The sequence below is a fragment of the Suricata suricatta genome, chromosome 10, assembly GCF_006229205.1.
Source record: "Suricata suricatta isolate VVHF042 chromosome 10, meerkat_22Aug2017_6uvM2_HiC, whole genome shotgun sequence".
Classification (NCBI taxonomy): Eukaryota; Metazoa; Chordata; class Mammalia; order Carnivora; family Herpestidae; genus Suricata; species Suricata suricatta.
This window is the reverse complement of record NC_043709.1, coordinates 53903069-53924993: the sequence shown is the minus strand read 5'-3', so window position 1 is coordinate 53924993 and position 21925 is coordinate 53903069. Positions and strand designations below refer to the sequence as shown.

The 21925-nt window shown below is 37.0% G+C and overlaps 1 protein-coding gene across 1 annotated transcript in view; it reads left to right on the top strand.

Annotated features, from left to right (window-relative positions):
- SLC16A7 (solute carrier family 16 member 7) overlaps positions 1-21925 on the top strand; it is a 90027-nt gene that overhangs the window by 8980 nt on the left and 59122 nt on the right. Inside the window, exon 3 of the mRNA XM_029955276.1 lies at positions 227-470. Coding sequence (XP_029811136.1) covers positions 257-470 — 214 coding nt within the window. The 5' untranslated portion in view covers positions 227-256. The remainder of the gene's footprint in view (positions 1-226; positions 471-21925) is intronic.

Below are 21925 nucleotides of genomic sequence, written 5' to 3'. Positions count from 1 at the left end.
GAGAGAGGGATGCAAAACTCGAGAGACTATTGAATGCTGAGAATGAACTGAGGGTTGAGAGGGAGGGGGAGGGGGAGAAAAGAGGTGGTGGTGAGGGTGGAGGGCACTTAAGGGGAAGAGCACTGGGTGTTGTATGGAAAACAATTTGACAATAAAATATCATGGAAAAAAAATAAAAGCAAAATAAAACAAAAAAAATAAACTGTTGTTTCATTTTTTTAAATAGGTTACTTGAATTTCAAATAGAGGAGCAGAAATGCCACCACCAGCAGGCGCCCCACTACATCCACCTCCTGATGGAGGATGGGGCTGGGTAGTGGTTGGAGCATCTTTTATCTCCATTGGATTTTCCTACGCATTTCCCAAAGCTATCACCGTGTTCTTCAAAGAAATTCAGCAAATATTCAACACAACCTACAGTGAGATAGCCTGGATATCATCCATTATGTTGGCTGTTATGTATGCAGGAGGTAAGGTTTCTGGTAATAAATGGAACTTCCAAATAAGGAAACAATTCTTCTGCACCACAGTGTTTTACATGCAATGTCTTGGTATATATATTGTCACTTAAAACCAATCAAACATATAATTCCAACTGAATTTTTAATAATTTTATTGATTCAACATTTTGAACTATTCACCTGAATCAGAGTGTTACTAGAGTACTTATTTGAATGAGAATATCTTTGAACAAACTAAGATTTTTAAATTATGGAATTTCCAAGGGAGGTATCTTCCCATTTAATTTGGAATGAAGTCTGTAATATAGTGTCTGTATCATTTTCTACCACTGTTACAGTTGGTAGAAATACTTTATTCTTAATGAAAAATAACTTATAGTTGCTGATAATCTAAAAGCCTAGGAAGTACTTCACCTTCAGCTGCAAAAATGGAGTGTTATCAGGTATATTCAGATTTGTGTGATCACAATAATTCCTTTTCTCTGTAGTACTCATTCAATATGACATATTTTAATTTAAATGGTTGCCTGAAAATTATCTTGTTACATTCCTTGTTCAAATGAGGGTTAGATTCATAAAGGATAACAAATAAAACAAAGTACTATATCACTTGTGAATATTAAAAAAAATGGAATTATTACTGCATTGCTATGTCAGTTATCTTCTTTAATCCATCTCAACAGCATACTAGACTGTAGATTTTTTTAAGTCCTTAAGACATTTAGGGTTTAGAGTTTTTTATTTTTCAGCTGGATACTTGATTTTAAAACACAGGTGTGGGAAAAAAAAACACAGGTGTGGTCTTAGAATATGAGCACTAAAGGAGTCACACAAATCATCTAGCACAATTTCTTGCTTGACAGTTGGTAATATGACTTATTTGTTATATGGACATACCATTAGAAATAATATCCAATATTTATTAGTATTTACTGTCACATAAGTCCTCTCTAAACACTTATTATATATCATATGATTTAATCCTCTTAACAATGTGGGAAATAGGTATTATTTTCTCTCCATCAATATAACTGAGGAAATTGAAACATGAAATAGTTTCCCAAGACAGACAGTTCATTGGTGGTAGATAGAAATTGAGACTCCAAACATTAAGTCACTATGCTTTTATTCCTTGCTCATTTCTTCTTCTCTGCCTCTAGAAAGTGATAGAGCCAGATCTAGGCCAGGCCTTCAACTGACCTGATTCAGTGCTCCCCCCACCAAGGTCATTTGTCAATGACATACGATTATTCTATAGGATACTCATACTACCAAGGTAAAAATTTTATCCTCCAATAATCCTATGTGTGTGTGTATGTGTACCTGTGCACACATGTTGATATGTGTTTTCCATTTTCTATATGTCAGTGATTTTATATTAATCCAGGATGCCTCCCTACCTTTTTAGTTTAGGTGAAATTGCTGCATTTTTGTTGCAGTACCAAAAGGAATCTTTAAAATGCTATTTGGGTGTATCAGTGAAAAATTCTGCTTCTAAAACACTTTCTGAGTATCTCCTTTGGACAGTTGCTTTAAGGAATATAATTATATTTTTTTCTGATGACTATGGAAACAATAGACACTGTGTACATGGTCTTGTTCCTCTGTCAGAGGGATCAGATGTCCTTTAATAATAATAGAACGACACACAAGGTCCTCTTGTCCTGAGCTACAAAATGTGCTAATGTTAGGATATGTAGTATTTCCCCTTTCTTAAAATACAAATGAAACCGATTCTTCTGGTAAAGCCATAGAAGTCCATTGAATTTGAACATCATAATTTTTTGTTGAATAGGTAGTTGAGTAACTCACAAGCAAGACAAAAATTTGTATAAATTTTAAGTTAAGTCTCAACTTTATTACTTTTAAGCAAATAACCCCCAAATCCCAATGCCTCAAAGGAATACACATTTATTTATTGCTCAAGCAATCTTTCATCTGGCGGCTATGCCATCACCTGAGATTTTGTGGTATTTCTAAAATCTGTTCCATTTGTCTGGACAGAGAATGAACACAGAGATATTTTAGGGCTAGACCTGCAAGGGAAAAACAACACTTCTGTACAGATTCTACTGATCAGAATTCGTGTGTGTGTTTAAATTTTATTTAAATCCAAGTTTGTTAACATATAGTGTAGTAATGGTTTCAGGAGTAGAATTTAGTGATTCATCACTTGCATATAACACCCAGTGTTCATCCCATCAAGTGCCCTCCTTAAAGCCCATCACCATTTCACCCCCACCCCACGACCCCTTACCATAATCCTCAGCTTGTTCTCTTTATTTAAAAGTCTCTTATGGGGGTGCCTGGGTGGCTCAGTCGGTTAAGCGGATGCTTCGGCTCAGGTCATGATCTCACGGTTCATGGGTTCAAGCCCCGCATCGGGCTCTGTGCTGACACCTAGCTCAGAGCCTGGAGTCTGCTTCAGATTCTCTATCTCTCTCTCTCTCTCTCTGACCCTCCCCTGCTTGCATTGTCTCTGCCTCTCAAAAAGAAAAATAAATAAAAGCCATTAAAAAAATTTTTTTAAATAAAATAAAAGTCTCTTATGGTTTGTCTCCCTGTTTTATCTTATTTTTCCTTCCCTCCCCCTATGTTCATCTGTTTTGTTTCTTAAATTCCACATATGAGTGAAATCTTATGATATTTCTCTGACTTATTTCGCTTACCATAAAACACTTTAGTTCTTTTTTTTAATGTTTTTTAAATTTTTTTTTTTAATTTTTGAGAGACAGAGACAGCATGAGCAGGGAAGGGTCAGAGAGAAAGAGGGTGAGATACAGAATCCGAAGCAGGCTCCAGGCTCTGAGCTAGCTGTCAGCACAGAGCCTGACATGGGGCTCGAACCCATGAACTGTGAGATCATGACCTGAGCTGAAGCCGGACGCTTAACCCACTGAGCCACCCAGGTGCCCCTAAAATACTTTAGTTCTATCCACGTTGTTGCAAATGGCAAGATTTCATTGTTTCTGATCAAGTAATATTTCAGTGTGTGTGTGTGTGTGTGTGTGTGTGTGTGTGTGAGTGAGTGTGAGTGACATCTTCTTTATGCATTCATCAGTCGATGGACATTAGGCTCTTTCCATAATTTGGCCATTGTGGATAGTGCTGCTATAAACATTGGGGTGCATGTGCCCTTTCAAAACAGCGTATCTGTATCCATTGGCATACCTAGTAGTGCAGTTACTGGGTCTAAGGATAGCCCTATTATTAACTTTTTGAAGAACCTCCATATTATTTTCCAGAGCAGCTGTAGCAGTTTGCATTCCCACCAGCAGGGTAAAAATGTTCCCCTTTCACCACATCTGTTGTTGCCTGAGTTATTCATTTTAGCCATTCTGACTGGTGTGAGGTGGTATCTCATTGTGGGTTTGATTTGTATTCCCTGATGCTGAGTGATATTGAGCATCTTTTCATGTGTCAGTGGGCCATCTGGATGTCTTCTTTCAAAAAGTCTTTTGACCATTTCTTCACTGGGTTATTTGTTTTATTGGTGTTGAGTTTGATAAGTTCATTATAGATTTTGGATGCTAATCCTTATCAGATATATCATTTGCAAATATCTTCTCCCATTCCATAGGTTGCTTTTAGTTTTCTTGATTGCTTCCTTCACTGTACAAAAGCTTTTGTTCTTGATGAGGTCCCAACAGTTCATTTTTGTTTTTATTTCCCTTTCCTCCAGAGACGTGTTTAGTAAAAAATTGCTGTTGGTGAGATCAAAGAAGTTGTTGCCTGGTCTCCACTAGGATTTTGCTGGTTTCCTGTCTTACATTTAGGTCCTTTCATCCATTTTTATTTTATTTTTGTGCATGATGTAAGAAAGTGGTCCAGTTTCATTCTTCATGTTGCTGCCCAATTTCCCAATAACATTTGCTGAAGGGACTGTCTTTTTCCATTGAATATTCTTTCCTGCTTTGTTGAAGATTAGTTGGCCATATATTTGTGGGTCTTTTTTGGATTCTCTATTCTGTTCTATTGATCTCTGTGTCTGTTTTTGTGCTACTACCATGCTATTTTAATGATTACAGCTTTGTAATACAGCTTGAAGTTCAAAATTGTGATGCCTTTAGCTTTCTTTTTCAGGGTTGTTTTGGTTATTTGGGATCTTTTCTAGTGCCATACAAATTTCAAAATTGTTTGTTCTAGCTCTGAAGAATGCTGTTGGTATTTTGATAGGTGTTCTATTGACTGTGTAGTTTGCTTTAACTTCTTAAAATATTTATTCTTACAATCTATGAGCATAGAATGTTTTTCCATTTCTTTTTCTTTTTCAGTTTCTTCTTCTATAAGCTCTCTATAGTTTTTAGTGTACAGATCTTTCACCTGTTTGGTTAGGTATCTTCCTAGGTATTATACGGTTTTTGGTGCAGTTGCAAATAGGATCAATTTCCTGGATTACTCTTTCTGCTGCTTTATTGTTGGTGTATAGAAATGCAACCTGTTTCTGTACATTGATTTTATATCCTGAGACTTTGCTGCATTTATATATCAGTTTCAGCAGATTTTTGCTAAAGTCTTTTGGATACTCCATGTAGAAAAATCCTGTCATCTGTGGAGTGAAATTTGGCTTTTTCATTGCTGAGTTTAGATGCCTTTTATTTCTTTCTGTTGTCTTATTGCTTGAGGCTAGGACTTCCAACACTGTGTTAAATAACAGTGGTGAGAGTGGACATCACTGTCATGTTCCTGTCCTCAGGGGGAAAGCTCTCAGTTTTTCCCCATTGAGAATGATATTAGCTGTGAGTCTTTCATATATGGCCCTTATGATCTTGAGGTATGTTTCTTCTATCCCTACTTTCCTGAGGGTTTTTATTAAGAAAGGATGCTGTAGTTTGTCAAACGGTTTTCCTGCATCTATTGAGAGGATCATGTGATTCTTACTCTTTCTTTTAGTAATATGACATATTACATTGGTTGATTTGTGGATTTTGAACCACCCCTGCAGCCCAGGAATAAATCCCACTTCATCTTGGTGAATAATTCTTCTAATGTATTGTTGGACTTGGTTTGCTGACAGTATCTTGTCAAAAATTTTTGCATCTATGCTCATCAGAGACATGTGTTCTTAATTCTTTTTAGTGGGGTCTTTGGTTTTGGAATCAAAGTAATGCTGGCCTTACAGAATGAGTTTGGAAGTTTTCCTCCCATTTCTGTTTTTTTGGAACAGTTCAAAAGAATAGATATTAATTCTTCTTTAAATGTTTGATAGAATTCCCCAGACAGCCATCTGGCCCTGGACTCTTGTTTGTTGGGAGATTTTTGAATACTGATTCAATTTCTTTACTGGATATGAGTCTGTTCTGATTTTCTACTTCTCCCTGTTTCAGTTTTGATAGTTTATATGTTTCTATGAACTTGTTCATTTCTTCTAGACTGCCCAATTTTTGGGCATATAATTGTTCATAATATTATCTTATTATTGTTTGTATTTCTGTGGTACTGGTTGTGATCTTTCCTCTTTCATTTATGATTTTGTTTATTTGCATTCTTTACTTTTGCTTTTTGATAATCTGGCTTGGGGGTTGTCAATTTCAGTAATTCTTTCAAAGAATCAGCTTCTAGTTTCATTGATGTGTTCTACTGTTCTTTTCATTTCAATATCATTAATTTCTGTTCTAAGCTTTGCTATGTCCCTTCTGCTAGTTTTGAGCTTTATTTGCTGTTCTTTTTTCCAGCTACTTTAGGTGTAAGATGAGGTTGTATATTTGAGACATTTCCTCCCTGTTTAGGAAGGCCTGGATTGCTTATATACTTTCCTCTTATGACCACCTTTGCTGCATCCCAGGGATTATGGACTGTTTTGTTTTCATTTTCATTGGCTTCTATGTACTTTTTAATTTCCTCTTTAATTTCTTAGTTACTCAATTCATTTTTTTAGTAGGCTGTTCTTTAATTTCCAAATATTCATGGTTTTTCCAGTTTTTTTCTTGTGGTTGATTTCAAGTGTCATAGTGTAGTCTGAAAATATGCATGGTATGATATCGACCTTTTTGTACTTGTTGAGGGCATATTTGTAACCAGTATGTGATTTATTCTAAAGAATGATAATATTCCATGAGCACTTGAAGAATTTGTATTCTGTTGCTTTAGGATGAAATGTTCTGAGTATATCTGTTAAGTCTGTCAAAGTATCTATCTGTCAATTAAAGCCATTGTTTCCTTGTTGATTTTTGGCTTAGATTGTGTGTTCATTGTTATATTTGGGGTGTTAAAGTCCCTTACTATTATGGTATTATTATCAGTGAGTTTCTTTATGTTTATATTAATTGATTCAAAAATTTGGGTTAATTCATAAGTTAGGGGCATAAATATTTACAATTATTGGATCTTCTTGCTGGATATACCCCGTAATTCTGATTTAATGTCTTTCTTCATCTTTTGTTATGGAATTTATTTTACAATGTAGTTTTTTCTGGTGGAGGCATGGCTACTTCAGCTTTCTTTAGACAACCAAAGCGTGATAGATAGTTCTCCACTCCCTTACATTCAATCTGCAAGACTTTGGTTCTAAAGTGATTCCTTCTAGACAGTATATAGATGATACTTTTTTTTTTAATCCATTCTGATACCCTGGTCTTTTGATTGGAGTATTTAGTCCATTTATACGTAGAGTGATTATTGAAAGGTATGGATTTAGTGCCATTGTGTTACCTGTAGAGTCCATGTTTCTAGTGATGTTCTCTGGTCCTTTCCAGTCTTGGTTGCTTTTTATCTTTTTTGTTTTGTTTTGTTTTTCTCCACTCAGAGAGTCCCCCTTAAACTTTCTCACAGAGCTGGGTTGGTGGTCATGAACTCCTTTAGTTTTTGTATGTCTGGGAGACTCTTTATCTCTCCTTCTATATTGAGTGACAGCCTTATCAGATAAGAATTATTGGCTGCATATTATTCTGACTCAGCAGATTGAATATATCCTGGCGCTCCTTTCTGGCCTGCCAAGTTTCTGTGGACAGATCTGCTATGAACCTGATCTATCTTCCCTTATAAGTTAGGACTTTTTTTCCCCTTGATGCCTTCAGGATTTTTTCCCTGTGTATTTTGAGAATTTGACTATGATGTGGCTTGGTGATGTTTGTTTTTTGTTGAATCTAATTATGTGTTTTTTGGATTTTGATCTGTGTCTTTCCCCACATTAGGAAAGTTTTCAGCTTTTTTTTTTTTTAATTTTTTTAATGCTTTATTTATTTTTGATACAGAGAGAGAGCATGAGAGGGAGAGGGGCAGAGAGAGAAGGAGACACAGACCCGGAAGCAGGCTCCAGGCCCTGAGCTGTCAGCACAGAGCCTGGTGCGGGGCTTGAACCTACAAATGTGAGATCTGACCTGAGCCGAAGTCGGAGGCTTAACCGACTGAGCCACCCAGGCGCCCAAAAGTTTTCAGCTTTAATTTGCTCACATAAACCTTCCACCCATTTGTTTTCTCTTTCTTCTCTGGGACTCCTATTCAAAAGTTCAAAAGTTATTTCTTTATAATAAGTCACTGAGTTCTCTAAGTCTTGTATCATGATCTTTTTGCCTTTGTTTCCTTCTTCTCTTCTGCTTCATCATTCCCATAATTTCATCTTCTGTTTCACTGATTTGTTGCTCTGGTTTGTTCATCCATCCTTGCCACCATGATATCCATTCAAGATCTCAGTTACAGCATTTTTAATTGTGGCCTGACTAGATTTTAGTTGTTTTATCTCCACAGAAAGAGATTCTGTTGTATTTTCTAAGCTTTTTCAACCCCAGCTAGTACTCTTATAATCATGGTTTTAAATTCTAGTTTAGACATCTTGTATCTGTGTTGATTAAATTCCTGGGCATTATTTCTTTCTGTTCTTTCTTTTGGGGTGAATTCCTCCATCTTCTCATTGTGGAGGAAGAGAAAGAATAATAAGATAAAAATAAAAATTAAAAACAAAACAAAAATTCAAATAAAGGGAGCTATATCCTAAATGTGTTGCTTTCTCCTTGTTGAAAGAACTTTCATAGAATAGAGGAAAAAAATGAAGAAAAAATGTTAAAAAACTTAAAAGTTTTAAATAATAAAATAGATTTTAAAAAACGAATTTGCTCTTTGTGTATCCAAGAAAGAGAAAGAAAAGAAAGAAAAAAGAAACAACCTAAGCAAAAACAGAAGCAAAGAAAACAAATAAGTAAATGAACGAGCAAACAGAATGAAACCTGAATGAAGTTACATCTTCTTTCCCCTAGAACTGAAACTTTGCAGCACACTGTAGTCCATAGACTACTTAGCAGGTGGAAGGGATTTATCCTGGTCTTCGGGAGGATGTGCCTGAAGGGAGCAGGTGGGTGGGACTTGGTGCAATGGCTTAGAGGTGCTGCTTAGCTTACTGGGCTGATCTGTGTGTGCAGGCACACTAGAGAGGAAAAGGACTTCACCTAGCTCCGTAGCCTATGTGCAGGAACTCCACACGCTCACCAACCCAGGATCAAGCATCTCTCTTTTGTCTCAGGCTTCTGGGGGCTCCCTGCCTCTACCCTGTCTAGGTCCATGCTGTCCACCTGCCTGTCAGCACCTCCCTCCAGAATTTTGTCTCAAATGGGGCTGTGGTTCAAAACCCTACACTTCAGAGACCTTTGGGGCTTGGACCTGCAGTGTCTCTGTAGAGGCGTGTCTCCCTGAGCAAGAGGAATGTCTTTCTGAGCAATGGCAGGATGCCAGCTTGTCCCAGAAAACATTCATGCTGTCACACAGTGGCAGAGTCCCAGAGTTTATGACAAATCACAACACAGCCCGGTGCCTGGTTTTGCTGCCTTCAGACATCTTTTGTTCCAATACCAGTAAACATTGCTGCTCTCTGGGGTCTTCCGGGACTTTCGCTCTGGGGGAGGCCATCTAACCTCTACCCCAAATCCACTCCAGTCAAGGGAACCGCTTCTCCCTGTGTGGCACACTGACCCCTCAGACCCTGCTGCCTGCTCCTGGGGATTCGCCCTACTTCCTTACCAGAGCACCGCCAGGCACTGAGCTCTGAAACTTCAGATTCTGTGCTCCACTGTTACAGAATCCTGGCTGTATTGAAGCTCTCTCCTTTCTCCCTCTCAGTGGTTTTGGGGAACAGATTTTTTTTCTCCAGTCCCCTTCAAGTGTTTTACTCTTTCAAATCTTTCTTTCTCTCCAACTTTCAGGGGGAGTGCTTTTCTTGCACATCCCGATGTTTTGCACTCTCCCCCTTGCTGTTTCTCTGTCTTCTCTCTGCAAAAATGGCTCTCTGCCCTCCATGGCTCCACGGCTTTTCTCTCTCCCCTCATTCACCTCTCTGTACCACATGCCTGCCGAGTTCTCTGTCTCCAATTATGCAGATTGCTGCGTTAATCCTCAGATCAGTTTCCTAGGTGTTTAAAATGGTTTGATGCTGATCTAGCTGCATTTCAGGGATGAGACAAGTTCAGGGTCCCCATAGTACTTGCTATCTTAACCCCTCCCCCTTTTGTCTCCACCAGTCAGAATTCTTCTACTGCTCTACCTAAAGACAGAGGCCAACATTGCTGGAAAATGCAAGATTCCTAGAGGAAAAAATAGAGTAGGCTAACATCCAGTGAGTCTCAGATAGAGCTTCATACCCCAACAATTATTCTTCACCCATTGGAAGCACAAAACGTTTATAGACTTGCCAGTGTCAGTTGATAGCTGTCTGCTCCCTGGCTGGATCTACAAAAAGGTTTTTTAGAATGAAGAATGATGTAATTTCTTTTCTCAAACCATTAAGTCTCAGTATCAAAGTACAATATATAAATACCTATAATATATATTTATCATTAGTTTTTATTTTATTCATGCTCTTATTTTCCGATTTTTAATACATACAGTATACATGTTTAAAAAGCACTAAAGAGAGCTCTTTTGAAGCTCATAAGGAAAAATGGTAGTTTGGTGAAGTAAGTAGTATCAGTTGGGATAAAAAGGCCTTAAATGTTTAGGGTAATAGATGAAAAAAATGTGTCTAACTTAAAGATCAATAGGGATTTTCTATCTGGTTGTTTCATGAAGCAAATATAGACCCATGAAAATACTTAGTATATAGTAATTTAATAATCTTAATATCCAGCTGAGATCCAAGTAAGTAACTGGAATATTGCTTAGCGTCCTTAGATATCAGAGCTGAGACATTTTGTTTATCATCCCTGGCCATAGAAAAGTCAGGAATTCCAGAAATTCTTCTAAACTGTGTTCTTTCCCTTGAAAGTGGTAAGCAATCCCAGACCCATGGTCTGCAAGGTAGAAGCATCACTGCCTTCCATGTCCTGTTAATGGAGAACTCATTACACTTTACATGACTTGTTGCAAATGACATTTGTGTCTCATCTCAATAATTGGTTTTAATCTTTTAACGAGAAATAATTGGTACATTTCAAACTGTAATCTCCATATGAAAACAATCCCCCTTATGTGGATTCAGATAATTTTTTTAGAAATATAATAACTATTAGAAAAAAATTCTGATAGATTCAGTTAATCTAAGAGACAGGTATGGGTTCTGTTCCCAAAGTGGTAGTGATTTTTCAAGTATGGTCTGCAGAGTTTCGACTTTTGAATCATGGGTCTGTTGTTTAAAATGCATACTCATGGGTCGTCTCTTAACCTCCCTTTTTTAAAATCAGAATTTCTATTGGTAGAGTCTAAAAACTTGCATTTCAACAAGCATCTCTGAAAAATACTTCATTTATAATGTAGGGATTCACTGTTGTAGAAGAAAATCAATAATTGATTTAAAAATTTTTAAATTATCCTTTCATATTTGGAAGATCTTTATTCGTAGAAGCCTTTAGGTTGATGATTATGAAGTAAATTCAAAGACCATGATGTGAAAACACATATAGTTTAGTATGAAGTTTAACGAGGCTCTCTACTAAGTAACTGAAGTACTCTGTTCAACATAACCCTAATTACATTAGCCTAGAGAATATCTAAGATCCGACACACTCATTAGGGGTTGGCACTCAACCTATTAATCACCACGGTGGGGTCACTGGGTAACATGGAGTGTGTTCTGAGGCCTGGCCTGTGATGTCAGGACTGGAGTCCCTTGTAGTAATTAGTTGGCATCTGAGCCTTGGTAGCAAGGTATTATCTTCCCTTCTGATGTCTGAATTATAAATGAAACTAATAAAAGGTATGCAGGAAGGATGGAAAAGAATGCAAATTATGTTTATCCCTTACTTCATCCTTAGAATAATGACATTAAATTGCAGCAACCCATCTGGTGATCCATATGGTCTCCTGGAGCTCAAACGAATTTCAGCAAATAGGTCAAGCACAGTGGTCACTCCATTAATAAAGCTCTAAGTACAGGTATGAAACATTGCAATTGGAACTTTCCACATTGTTTAGATGGATCTAGGGATTTATTTTGTAAACAGTGATTTTGTAGGATTATCTTTTAGTGCAACGTTTGTCTTTGTTACTCTATCAAAAGATAACAGGAACATGCTTAGCTACATGATTACTGACTATGGATTTGGGGCTGCCAGTCTCTGTGAGTACCTCATGTTATTTTTCCGGTAATATCTATTATGGCTTGGAAGAATCAACCATTCTGGAGGGGAGAGTTGGTTTTGTCTCCACGGTAACATACTCTACTGTTTTATGTGAGTAGTGGCTGCCAGTTGTACTGAGGTAAGGGTGATGTTTTTATGTTGGAATACTTTACACAAGGGGCCAAGCATCAGACCACTGAGTTTTGTTTTGTTTGGTTTTTACTGGAGGCCAAGAAGCAAAAGGTTTTAGGCCTGGGAGTTTGGTGGTCATAATATTGTCATGTGTATTTTTCTATTCTTTTTTAAGTCTAAATAAGCTCACTTTATTATTTTGCTTTGTAGTCTAAATATTTTGCAGAATAAAAGAGCCTATTAAAATAATTCATAAAATGCTCTCTTTTAGTAGCCAAAAAAAAAAAAAAAAATGAAGTTCATCCTATTCCTGTGATTGAGATATACACAAGGCTTTCATTTTAGCTTTATAAAATCCCAGATGTACCAGGTACATTTGGATAGTCCTACGCAAGCTGGGTCTGTACCCCTTATACCTACAGTATGATAGATTTTTTAAAAATCTATGAACATTGCTAAAATTATTGCTAAAGTTTTCCTAGGAAATACGGTTCAGTGTGGCAGAAAGCATGTTGCTTACTATATACCCATGTGTTCATGTACATTTTCCAGCTTTCCTATGTTCACATTGAGATCAAGTGATTAGTTACGACCAATGAAATGAGAGTGGAAGGATGTACATCATCCCAGGACACCTGGACACACAGTTCCGGCTGGTGTGCAACTTCCTCCTTCCTCTTCTCCTGGCGACAGCCTTGTTCCATATGACATGGCTGCAAGGGGAAGCTCCTTGGCCCGCCTTTGAATAATTAAGATTTTTATTAAGCTTCTTTGGTTTCTTATGATGAAAACCCTGTATTATACTGATCAATACAAACATGAAGGCTTAGATTGTTATGTAATTACAATATAAATTATGGAAATTGTAACTAGACTAGAACAGACTGTGGGATGTCTTTAGTCTTTTGGCTCATGTCATGAGGTGTGTACATGGGCTGCTTCTTCAGAGCTCTCTTAGGGAAGAGGGAAGTCTTGAGTTTCTTTTTCAGTGAAAAAGGAGCTGTACCTGGAAATAGTCATTGCCAGTTTTCATGGGGATAGAAGTGAGAGGCAAGCACTTGCACTTTAAGGGACAGATATTGAGATCAAATCATGCCCATGGAGCTTTTTATGATGAAATGTCTCTTTGTCCTTCCCAGAACTTGGATGAAAAGAGGCAGGATCAGGATGGATCTTAAGTATGCTTAGGCCTAACTAATCCAGGGCTGATAATTCAAATAATATTATTGGATTATTACTAAATTTTATTTTCAAGAGAAAAAATATTTAAGGGGTGCAGGGGTGGCTTAGTTGGTTGAGCGTCTGACTTTTCATTTCAGCTCAGTGCATGATCTCCTGGTTCAGGGGATGGAGCTCTGCATTAGGCTCCATGCTCACCGTGCAGCGCCTGCTTGAGATTCTCTTTCTCCCTCTGTCTGCCCCTCCCCTGCTCACTCTCTCTTTCTCAAAAATAAATAAATAAGACTTGAAAAATACATTAAAAATTAAACTATTTCAATCCTTTTTGATATGTGTGCTTCAGATAGTGAACATTTCACTTACCGATGTATAAAAAGAAACTCCTTATTTATGGCCTGGTAAAAATAAGGTATGTTTCCTGATTTTTGGCTTACATTCCTCTAAAATATGTTATTGTATCATTACACATGCAAATGTGTTTTGGTTGTGAATGACAGAAACCTGAGTCAACCCCTTAATGTCTAAAGAGAAATGTTCCCGCATACAAATCAGAGGTGCCACACAGATGTGCGTGTCTTCCAGGTCCACCAGCAGCAGTGATTTTGGTCTGTCACGTTGCTCTCTCTCCTCCTCTGCTTCTTCCAGTGAGGCAGCTTTGTTTATTTATTTTGGTCTACTCCCAGTGACAGAGGGAAGACGATTACCAGCATCTCAGGCTCATATTTCAGTCTCAGAGTTGACATGAGACTGCCCCTCTTCCCTAAGTTATAATTTGACAAATGCTAGGGAAGATTGCCAGGATCTGGCCTACTTTGCATCAGCCCCTGCAGGCAGTGGATGAATGAGAGGCTAACCCTGGCGGTCTGAGGGGAACTGTATATTTGGGACAGGAAAGGAGCAGCTCCTGAAAGCAGGGTGACGTTCTTTCCAGAGGAGAGAAGGTTTTCTGAAAAGACAAAACAATTCAGTATTCATTACTTTACTCTTTTTAAAGCAGACTAATATTACGTTTAAATAAATACATGTAATAAATAAATAAGTAAAGTAGACTAATAGTGATTTCCCAAGAATAAAACCACGTATTGCTTTTTTACTAATCATTCATGAGTCACTTCACATTTAGATAATATCTTTATAGCTAAGTGGTTAGATATATGTCAAAATTCATATTTCTGTATTTAGAAACTCAATCACCTCAATCACCTAATGAAATATAATACTTTGGTTATCTAAAGTGCTCAGTTGCACCTTACAAGATTTGGCCCCTTGAGTGGAGCTTAGATACGGAAAGTTCTGGGATCTCAGGAGGGTTTTTAAATGGTTTTATAGTTTCAGTGAGAGGCAGAAGAGTATTGTTGTTAAAATAATGAGCTCCAGAATAACAGTTATAAGTGTGGACTTCGCCATTTCATGGCTTGGACCACTGATTTGACCTTGGATCTTCAGTATCCCCATCTGTAAAATCATAGGAAAAATATATGTGAAGGTACATATGATATCTACCACTCAGCATCATTATAGAATTCATCCACAGATTAGGTGCAAGGAAGATAGTAAGTCTGATTCTGATTAGAACCTGTCCCAGTAAGGTTTTTAAACAGAAGTTAAAGTAACAAATAGGTCAGTAATCAGTTCTAAAAGCAATTCCATTGCCTTTACTTGTATTTGCTAGGGTATTTCCCTAGTCTGCCTACTAGTCAGGTAGTGCAGTAGATATTTGTCATTCTTCTGGGCTCTCCTATACCTTTGGAATCCTTCTTAGGTTTAGAGGATTCTCAACTTCGTGATTTCTTGCCTTCCCAGATAAAAAGTAAGAAATTCACTTTCTGAGAATTCCTTGCACCTAAGGCACCCAAGTTTTGTCAACCTAGTGTGGTAAGGCCAAGTTTAATTCAGAAACTACTGATGTGAAGAAACATATGCCTCAAAGATTACATTCAGGTGAAGTGGTTACAGATAATCCATGATCCAGAAGGAGCAAAAGTGGTGTCACTGTTGGAAATCAGTGGGATTTGTGGTATAGGCTGTAGAGTGTGGCCATTGGTAACAGCAAGTGATGTGCTTACTGGAGCAATCAGTTTATAATGTGATTTGGGCAGTGCTGTGGACTGAGTAGCATCTCTCCACCAAATCTCAAATTCATATGCTATAATTGGAAATAGGGCTTTTAGGAGGAATTAAGGTTAAACAAGGTCAAAGGGTGAGATCCTAGTCCAGTAGGGTTGGTAGCCTGATAAGAAGAGGAAGAGAGATAGCTCTCTCTGCATTTTCATACACCAAGAAAAGGTAAAGTAGGAATATACAGCAAGAAGGGGGGCCAAGCAAATTGGCTGGCCCCTTGGCCTTGGATTTCCAGCCTCTGGAACTGTGAGAAATAAATTTTTGCTGTCTAAGATGCCTAGTCTATTATATTTTGTTATAGTACCACACAAGCTGACTAATATAGGCAGCATTGATCTTGGTGGATTTTTTTTAATCTTAATATTCTGTGAGTTACTATTAGCCCTCAGTGAATGTGTTCTTCTTTAAGTAAACATGTGATAGATATATGTGAGGTTAAGTTCCTAAGGTCCTAGTGAGGTCTAGCATAAAATACTTTTCTGAACTATACTGATTTATTTGAAAACTATGTGAGTATCTCTCTTAAAACAAGAAATATTTTATGCCCTGTCAGTCAGCATTAGGATTGAGAATATGCAACAGGTTTATTTTTCAATTAGCTATCTTAAAAAGATATTGTAAAAATAGGAATTAATTTTCATTTTTTCATATTCTGTGAGTGGCTTAAGTTTGATGGATTATGGCAGAGAAGATAAAATACCCTTTGATTACTTCTTTCTCTCCCTTCATCCCTTCCTTCTTTCCTACAGACAGAGTAATTGCACTATTCCAGAGAGGTTTTTAAATGATTAATCTAGATGGCTGTTCTTGTGCAAGTATTTGCTCACCAATTAGAATTAGATATGCAGATATGGGGTTCATAGATCTGACCTTAAGATGAGGCCTCTGGCTGATTCTGAAACTCTGGTTCTGCCCAATTAGTACACAAATATTTGTTCGTGATCAACAGAAGTAGAGATATGTGGGTAATCTAGTGTCATAGCTGGGGAGAAAACCTTATGTAATTTCATTCATTTATTTATTCCATACATACACACTGAGCATCAATAACATGCAGATACTGGCTTGGCACTGGAAAGTCACACCGAGCTAGCAGATACAGGCTATGCTTACGGGATAATAAGTTCCATCTATTTAATTATAGTTATCATAGATAAGTAAGGTAACACAGCAGTAGGCATGAAACTATATAGAAAGGAATAGATCTCCTCAGTGTGTGATCAGGAAGTGTTTCTGGAGTTGAACTTAAAGCATAAATGAAATTAAGGAAAGTATTTGAAGCAGAACAAATAGTGTTAGTGAAAGCCCGAAAAGGAGAAAGGTCATAGAGAGTTCTGGTAGCCTAAAGGAAGTGAATGTGATTGATATATGATAGAAAGATGGAGAGAGGTCTAGATGATAGCTTAAAATTGACTGAAATTATCCTGGGCAACTAATTTGTGTCCATGCAGACGCAAAAGAAGACAATCAGAAGATGACCATCTAGGATACCAAAATTGCAACTCTGGGCACCATCCCAGTTATGTTCTGTTTTAAAATCATAATTCTGAATGTGTTCAACTGCAGCTGATTCTTGTTATTCACATTAGTTATGCCTTAGGAAATTACAGTGAATGCTAAATCTGAATATTGAGCTCCTGCTCCCAGGGAAAATACAAGTTTAGGTTCCTATGAGCCTCTGGTCATATTTTCATCAACTGATCTATATAAAACCTTGTTTTATGTTTCTGTTCTCCATAAGGCACAACACAGCCTTCTTGTGCTTAGAAACACTAGCCAGTACTTTAGCACTTATGCCTTAAGACTATTTTTAGACAGCAAAATCATCAACAAAAAGTGCAAAAATTTAGAAAACATGGCACTAAAGAGGAAAAAGGATTCTTATTTACAGTAGGAAAATTGAAATAAGAAGGCAGAGTGTCACCTTTCTTGACCTTGAGAACTTGCATGTCAGGAAGTTTTATTTTTCCTCTATTCCTCATATCTCTGTGAACGACTGAGTGTTGATTTGGGATTACAAATAAATTTTAGTGAGTCGGCAAGTTCACCTAAAAAGAGAATCCAAAGATAAGAGTATCCACCATACCTATAGACTTTCTCTGATAGAATTACTGTTTCCGGTGCTGTGTAAAATAATTTGAAGTTACCCCGTGTTTTTGTTATAGTTGTTTTCCTTATGTTAGCATTTATGTAGATATACCTTGATTACAATTTTATCAAGGTCCTTCTAAAGGAATATAATTTTCTTGAGCTATTAAAATAATAATAATTACACCTAGAAACATTATGGTCACTAGAAGGGCATTAATTCTAAAGCTTTGTAGAACTGCTATGGAAAGCATTGGTAGTTTTGAAAACTGATACAAAGTTGATGCCCCATAGCCTTGAATTATTCTGATGAGAATGTGTTCTGCAGGGTACTAGTGGCAAGATGAAATGGTACGTGCTGTGGAAATGACAGCTGTGAAATCCATGTGGCACAAAGAACAGGCGGTTGGGTATTTGACTTTTTGGGCAAGAACTGGGCTACAGAAAGTTTTTGAAACAGAAGTCTGTCTCAATGGTACAGATTTCTATCATCTTCCCAAGGGTGGACGCAATCTAAAGATTGAGAAACTTTTCAAAGTGTCTCTGTGTTCTGGGTGCTTGTTGTTGTCTGGGACAGACTTTTTTATCTTCTCTCAGAAATCTGCAAAGGGTTGACTTTTAATAACCCCACTTAGAGTGCTCTTGAACACATAGAGGTCGTTATTAATCTTCCAAATACTTCTTGTATTTCACAGTTAGTGTAAGATACATGTAAAATATCTACGTAGACTTAATTTTTCCTTTTCAGATGAAGAAAAACAAGTTTAAGGCAATGACTGATAAAATGAATGATAAGCCTTTTTTCATGAATACTCCTCCACACAAGAAATGATATTAAGTACCTTTGTGTTGTGGCAAAAATGTTACTTTGAGGTGTTTCTTAAATCAAACATGATGTGTTTTAGAAGCTGGATAAAACTTTTCCCAGGGCAGCGTAACCTCTGCTCCTTACAGCTGGCTCCCATTTAGTTCAAACACAACTCAACTGGAGGCTCCAGGCAATTCGAAAGGGCTTGCGAAACTGCATTTCCTGACCAAACAGCCCGGCCCCGTAAGCTCTTGACACCCCAGAATAAGTCTCTGGGAGAAAAAAGGAAGACGGTTTTGTTCCCTTCATATTTTAAGTTTATGTTTGTGATCTCTTATTTTGTCTTTTTGACTAATTGTATTCTCTTAGGTTTAATGAATGAAGCATCAGTTAATGTTGAATAGTTATTAGGTGGTACTTTCTTCTCTCTGCTTGTGAAGCATCAAAATTTAAAATAGAAATGCTTTCTATTGTCTTTATTTTCACCATTCATTCATTCTCCCTTGGGGTTCGGTAGTAGCAGCAGAAAAACACATCTCGCAAAGAATCTGAATTTCTGTTTGGTTTTAGATAATACTTTTTGTTGCTTTAGCTAACTGATAACTATTTCTTTACCATCATATGAATATTATAGCTTGAAATTAAATTAGTTAAACATTTGAATATTAGTTTTACTTTCAATGATAGTTATTTCTGATCTTCCAACTGTAACTGTTTGTTTTTCCTAAGAGATGTTCCTTTTTCTACTGGCAGGCAGTTTCTCTTATTCTTTTGTAGTCTAATCATTGGTACTTACATGAAATGTCTAGGTAAAGTCTTGTTTCAAAATATACCGAAACTTTCAAAGATGAATAACTAATTTTTTCTTTACCAAATTCCTAAACAGAAGTCTTACTATGCTTTATTTTTGTTTTTATTTTATTTTTTTAAATATATTTTAATGTTTATTTTTATTTTTGAGAGACAGAGAGAGATAAAGCATGACTGGGGGACAAGCAGAGAGAGAGGCAGACACAGACTCCAAAGCAGGCAGCAGGCTCTGAGCTGTCAGCACAGAGCCTGGTGCGGGGCTCACACCCACGGACTGCGAGATCAGGACCGGTGCCAGTCGGCATTAAACCCGCTGAGCCACCTAGACGCCCCACTTTATTTTTATTTAAATTTTTTTAAATTTTATTTTCTAGTGGAACAGTGGTTTAGGGCATGGACTTCTATTTGCCTGTGCTCAGACTCCAGTGCTTCCACTGTGGCAAGTTACTTAATACTTCTCAGGTTCAGTTCCTTATAAATTAAAAGTCTGTGCTGCTTTTCAGAAATACTTGTTTCTGAACTCGTTGTGGATTAGTTTTGTCTCACCCAATTAAACCCAACAAGGAAGAGCAATGTGGTTATGTGGGCAAACATTATCATGCCATGTGAACCTGTATGTGTTAAGGTAATGTTCTACCAATGAACTTAGTTAAGGTGTTTTGAAAATTCAGAATTATTCAGAGACCTGGACACCATCTCCAGTGTGAAAACTAGGAAGAATGGATTAAGAAGGAAAGAAAACCACCTATGATAATATCAACTTTGCCTTAGATTTCAACTTAGAAAAAAATTCCAAAAAATAAGGGGTGGGGGGAGGAAGATCCATCTTTCTATTACTTTGGCCACATTTTGCCTCTCTTCTAGCCATTCTTTAAATTAGATGATTTAACCTTCAAACTAGATTTATGTTCTGTCTTCTAAGTTTCTTTCTCCTCCTTTCTTGTCTTTTTTAATGTACCATCCTGAGAAGGTATGTGAGAATGCACGAGTTGCAGAATCCATCATAACGGCAGCAAAACCATTGTGCTTTATTTTTGCTGTGAATGGCTGTGTATTATGTCTGAACAGATTTTAACACAGTATATGCACAAAATGAGCACCATACAAATAACATAATGCAGGCAGAGAAAATTTGAAACAAAGAAGCTAAAATGATCAGAAACACATATTTGTGAGTTTGTGTTTGTTTTTGAAATGGAGAATCCTCTTCTATCAAGACAAATCATATTTTATCTTTACACGGTAGAAATACCAAGTCTAAGAAAAGATAAAACAATAAAACGATATGAAGTTCTGAAGGTATGGATTATGTGAATAGATGTGTTAACTAAATTTTACAATATTGGAATTGTAGTGAGAGAAGAAGGAAACTTAGGGACCAACAAGAGGAGACTGAAAAAGACACTTTTTTATTAAATAAGGAAATGATGATTCAATATAATTTATGATCCCGATAAAAAATGAGTTTTAGGCCAAATTTTTAACAGAATCAAAGTTTAGATAAATTTGTGAATGATATGTCTACATGTAAATGGAATCAAAATACTTTTATACATATTTTTAATCAACCCATCCTTATTAGGGTTGTTGAATAGTGAATTTACTAAGGATAAGATAGCAGTTTATCTTTCAAGGAGATATTGGAAACCTCTGTCGAGTTTTTATAGCTCATATTTCTGTTAATTTTTTTTTCTGTTTTAGTGATGTACGAATTTGTACCACTGTCCCTCTTCCTTTTCCTTCTTAATTTGTAGGCCAGGGTAGTTACAATAGCCATATATTCCCTCAAATGCATTATGGCATGATTGTTGAAAATACAGAAGTAGAAGGCTTGTCCTAGTTTGAAATTTTATGTTACTGTTCCTTACATATTTGTAGGTAACTGATTATTTTAATTAGGTCACTTATTTTTTTCTTGCAGCACACATTCATGAACTTGGTCTATGATATATGTTATTTTGAAATACAATACAGTCTTATGAAAGCATAATTGGTTCTCATGCCAATAGAAATATATCTTTCTGTTGTTGAAAAGGACCAGCCATCGTAGTGTAAACTTCTTATGTCATGAAAATTAAAAAGAAAAAAGTATAACTTTGAAGTCAGACAAACCTAGGAATGTCCTGTTCGGATATTTCCTTAACCATGTTAGTCCCTCTAAGCTTTACTGCTTTCTCTACAAAATGGGAGGGTGTTACAGATTCCAACCCCGACACTTCGTTGTAACAAAAAAGGTAACGCACAAAGTAGTTATCACCACCTTGACCATCACCGTCCAGCCCCTCTATAGCCACTCCCATGTTCACACTCATAAACTTATCATTACCAATAACCTTTAAACCTTCCATAATCCCAGTTTTCTAATATTTGACTCTACCAGTTGGTCCTGCCTTCCACCCCTGTCCTTTAGTCTCCCAGCTCGGCTGGTCCTTCAGCACCTTTGGTTCTCTCCATCTGTTGGTGCTGCCATATTTATCATGGCTCCCCTGATGCCATCTTTATCTTCCTTACCCAGCTGTCAGTTTTGGTGATTATTACTTTTTGTGTGTGTACATTCTCAATTTGCTTACCCACTGCTCATTTTCCTGTATCCCTTAATGAAACCAGAGCCAGTTAGAGCAGGCTCTCCACCTCCTCAGGGTCTGCATCTACACAGCTGACTGTTGCTAAAGAAAAATATGCTGTAGGATTTACTAGTCTATTTTTATTCATGATCAGTAATCTCAAGTGGATCCTCAAGCTGTCTGGTAACTGTACTTTATATTCTGTTGTCCTAACTCAGTCTTTCTCCCATTCTACGAGATGGGTATTTCTCATTCAATTCTCATTCCTTAAATCCACTTTCA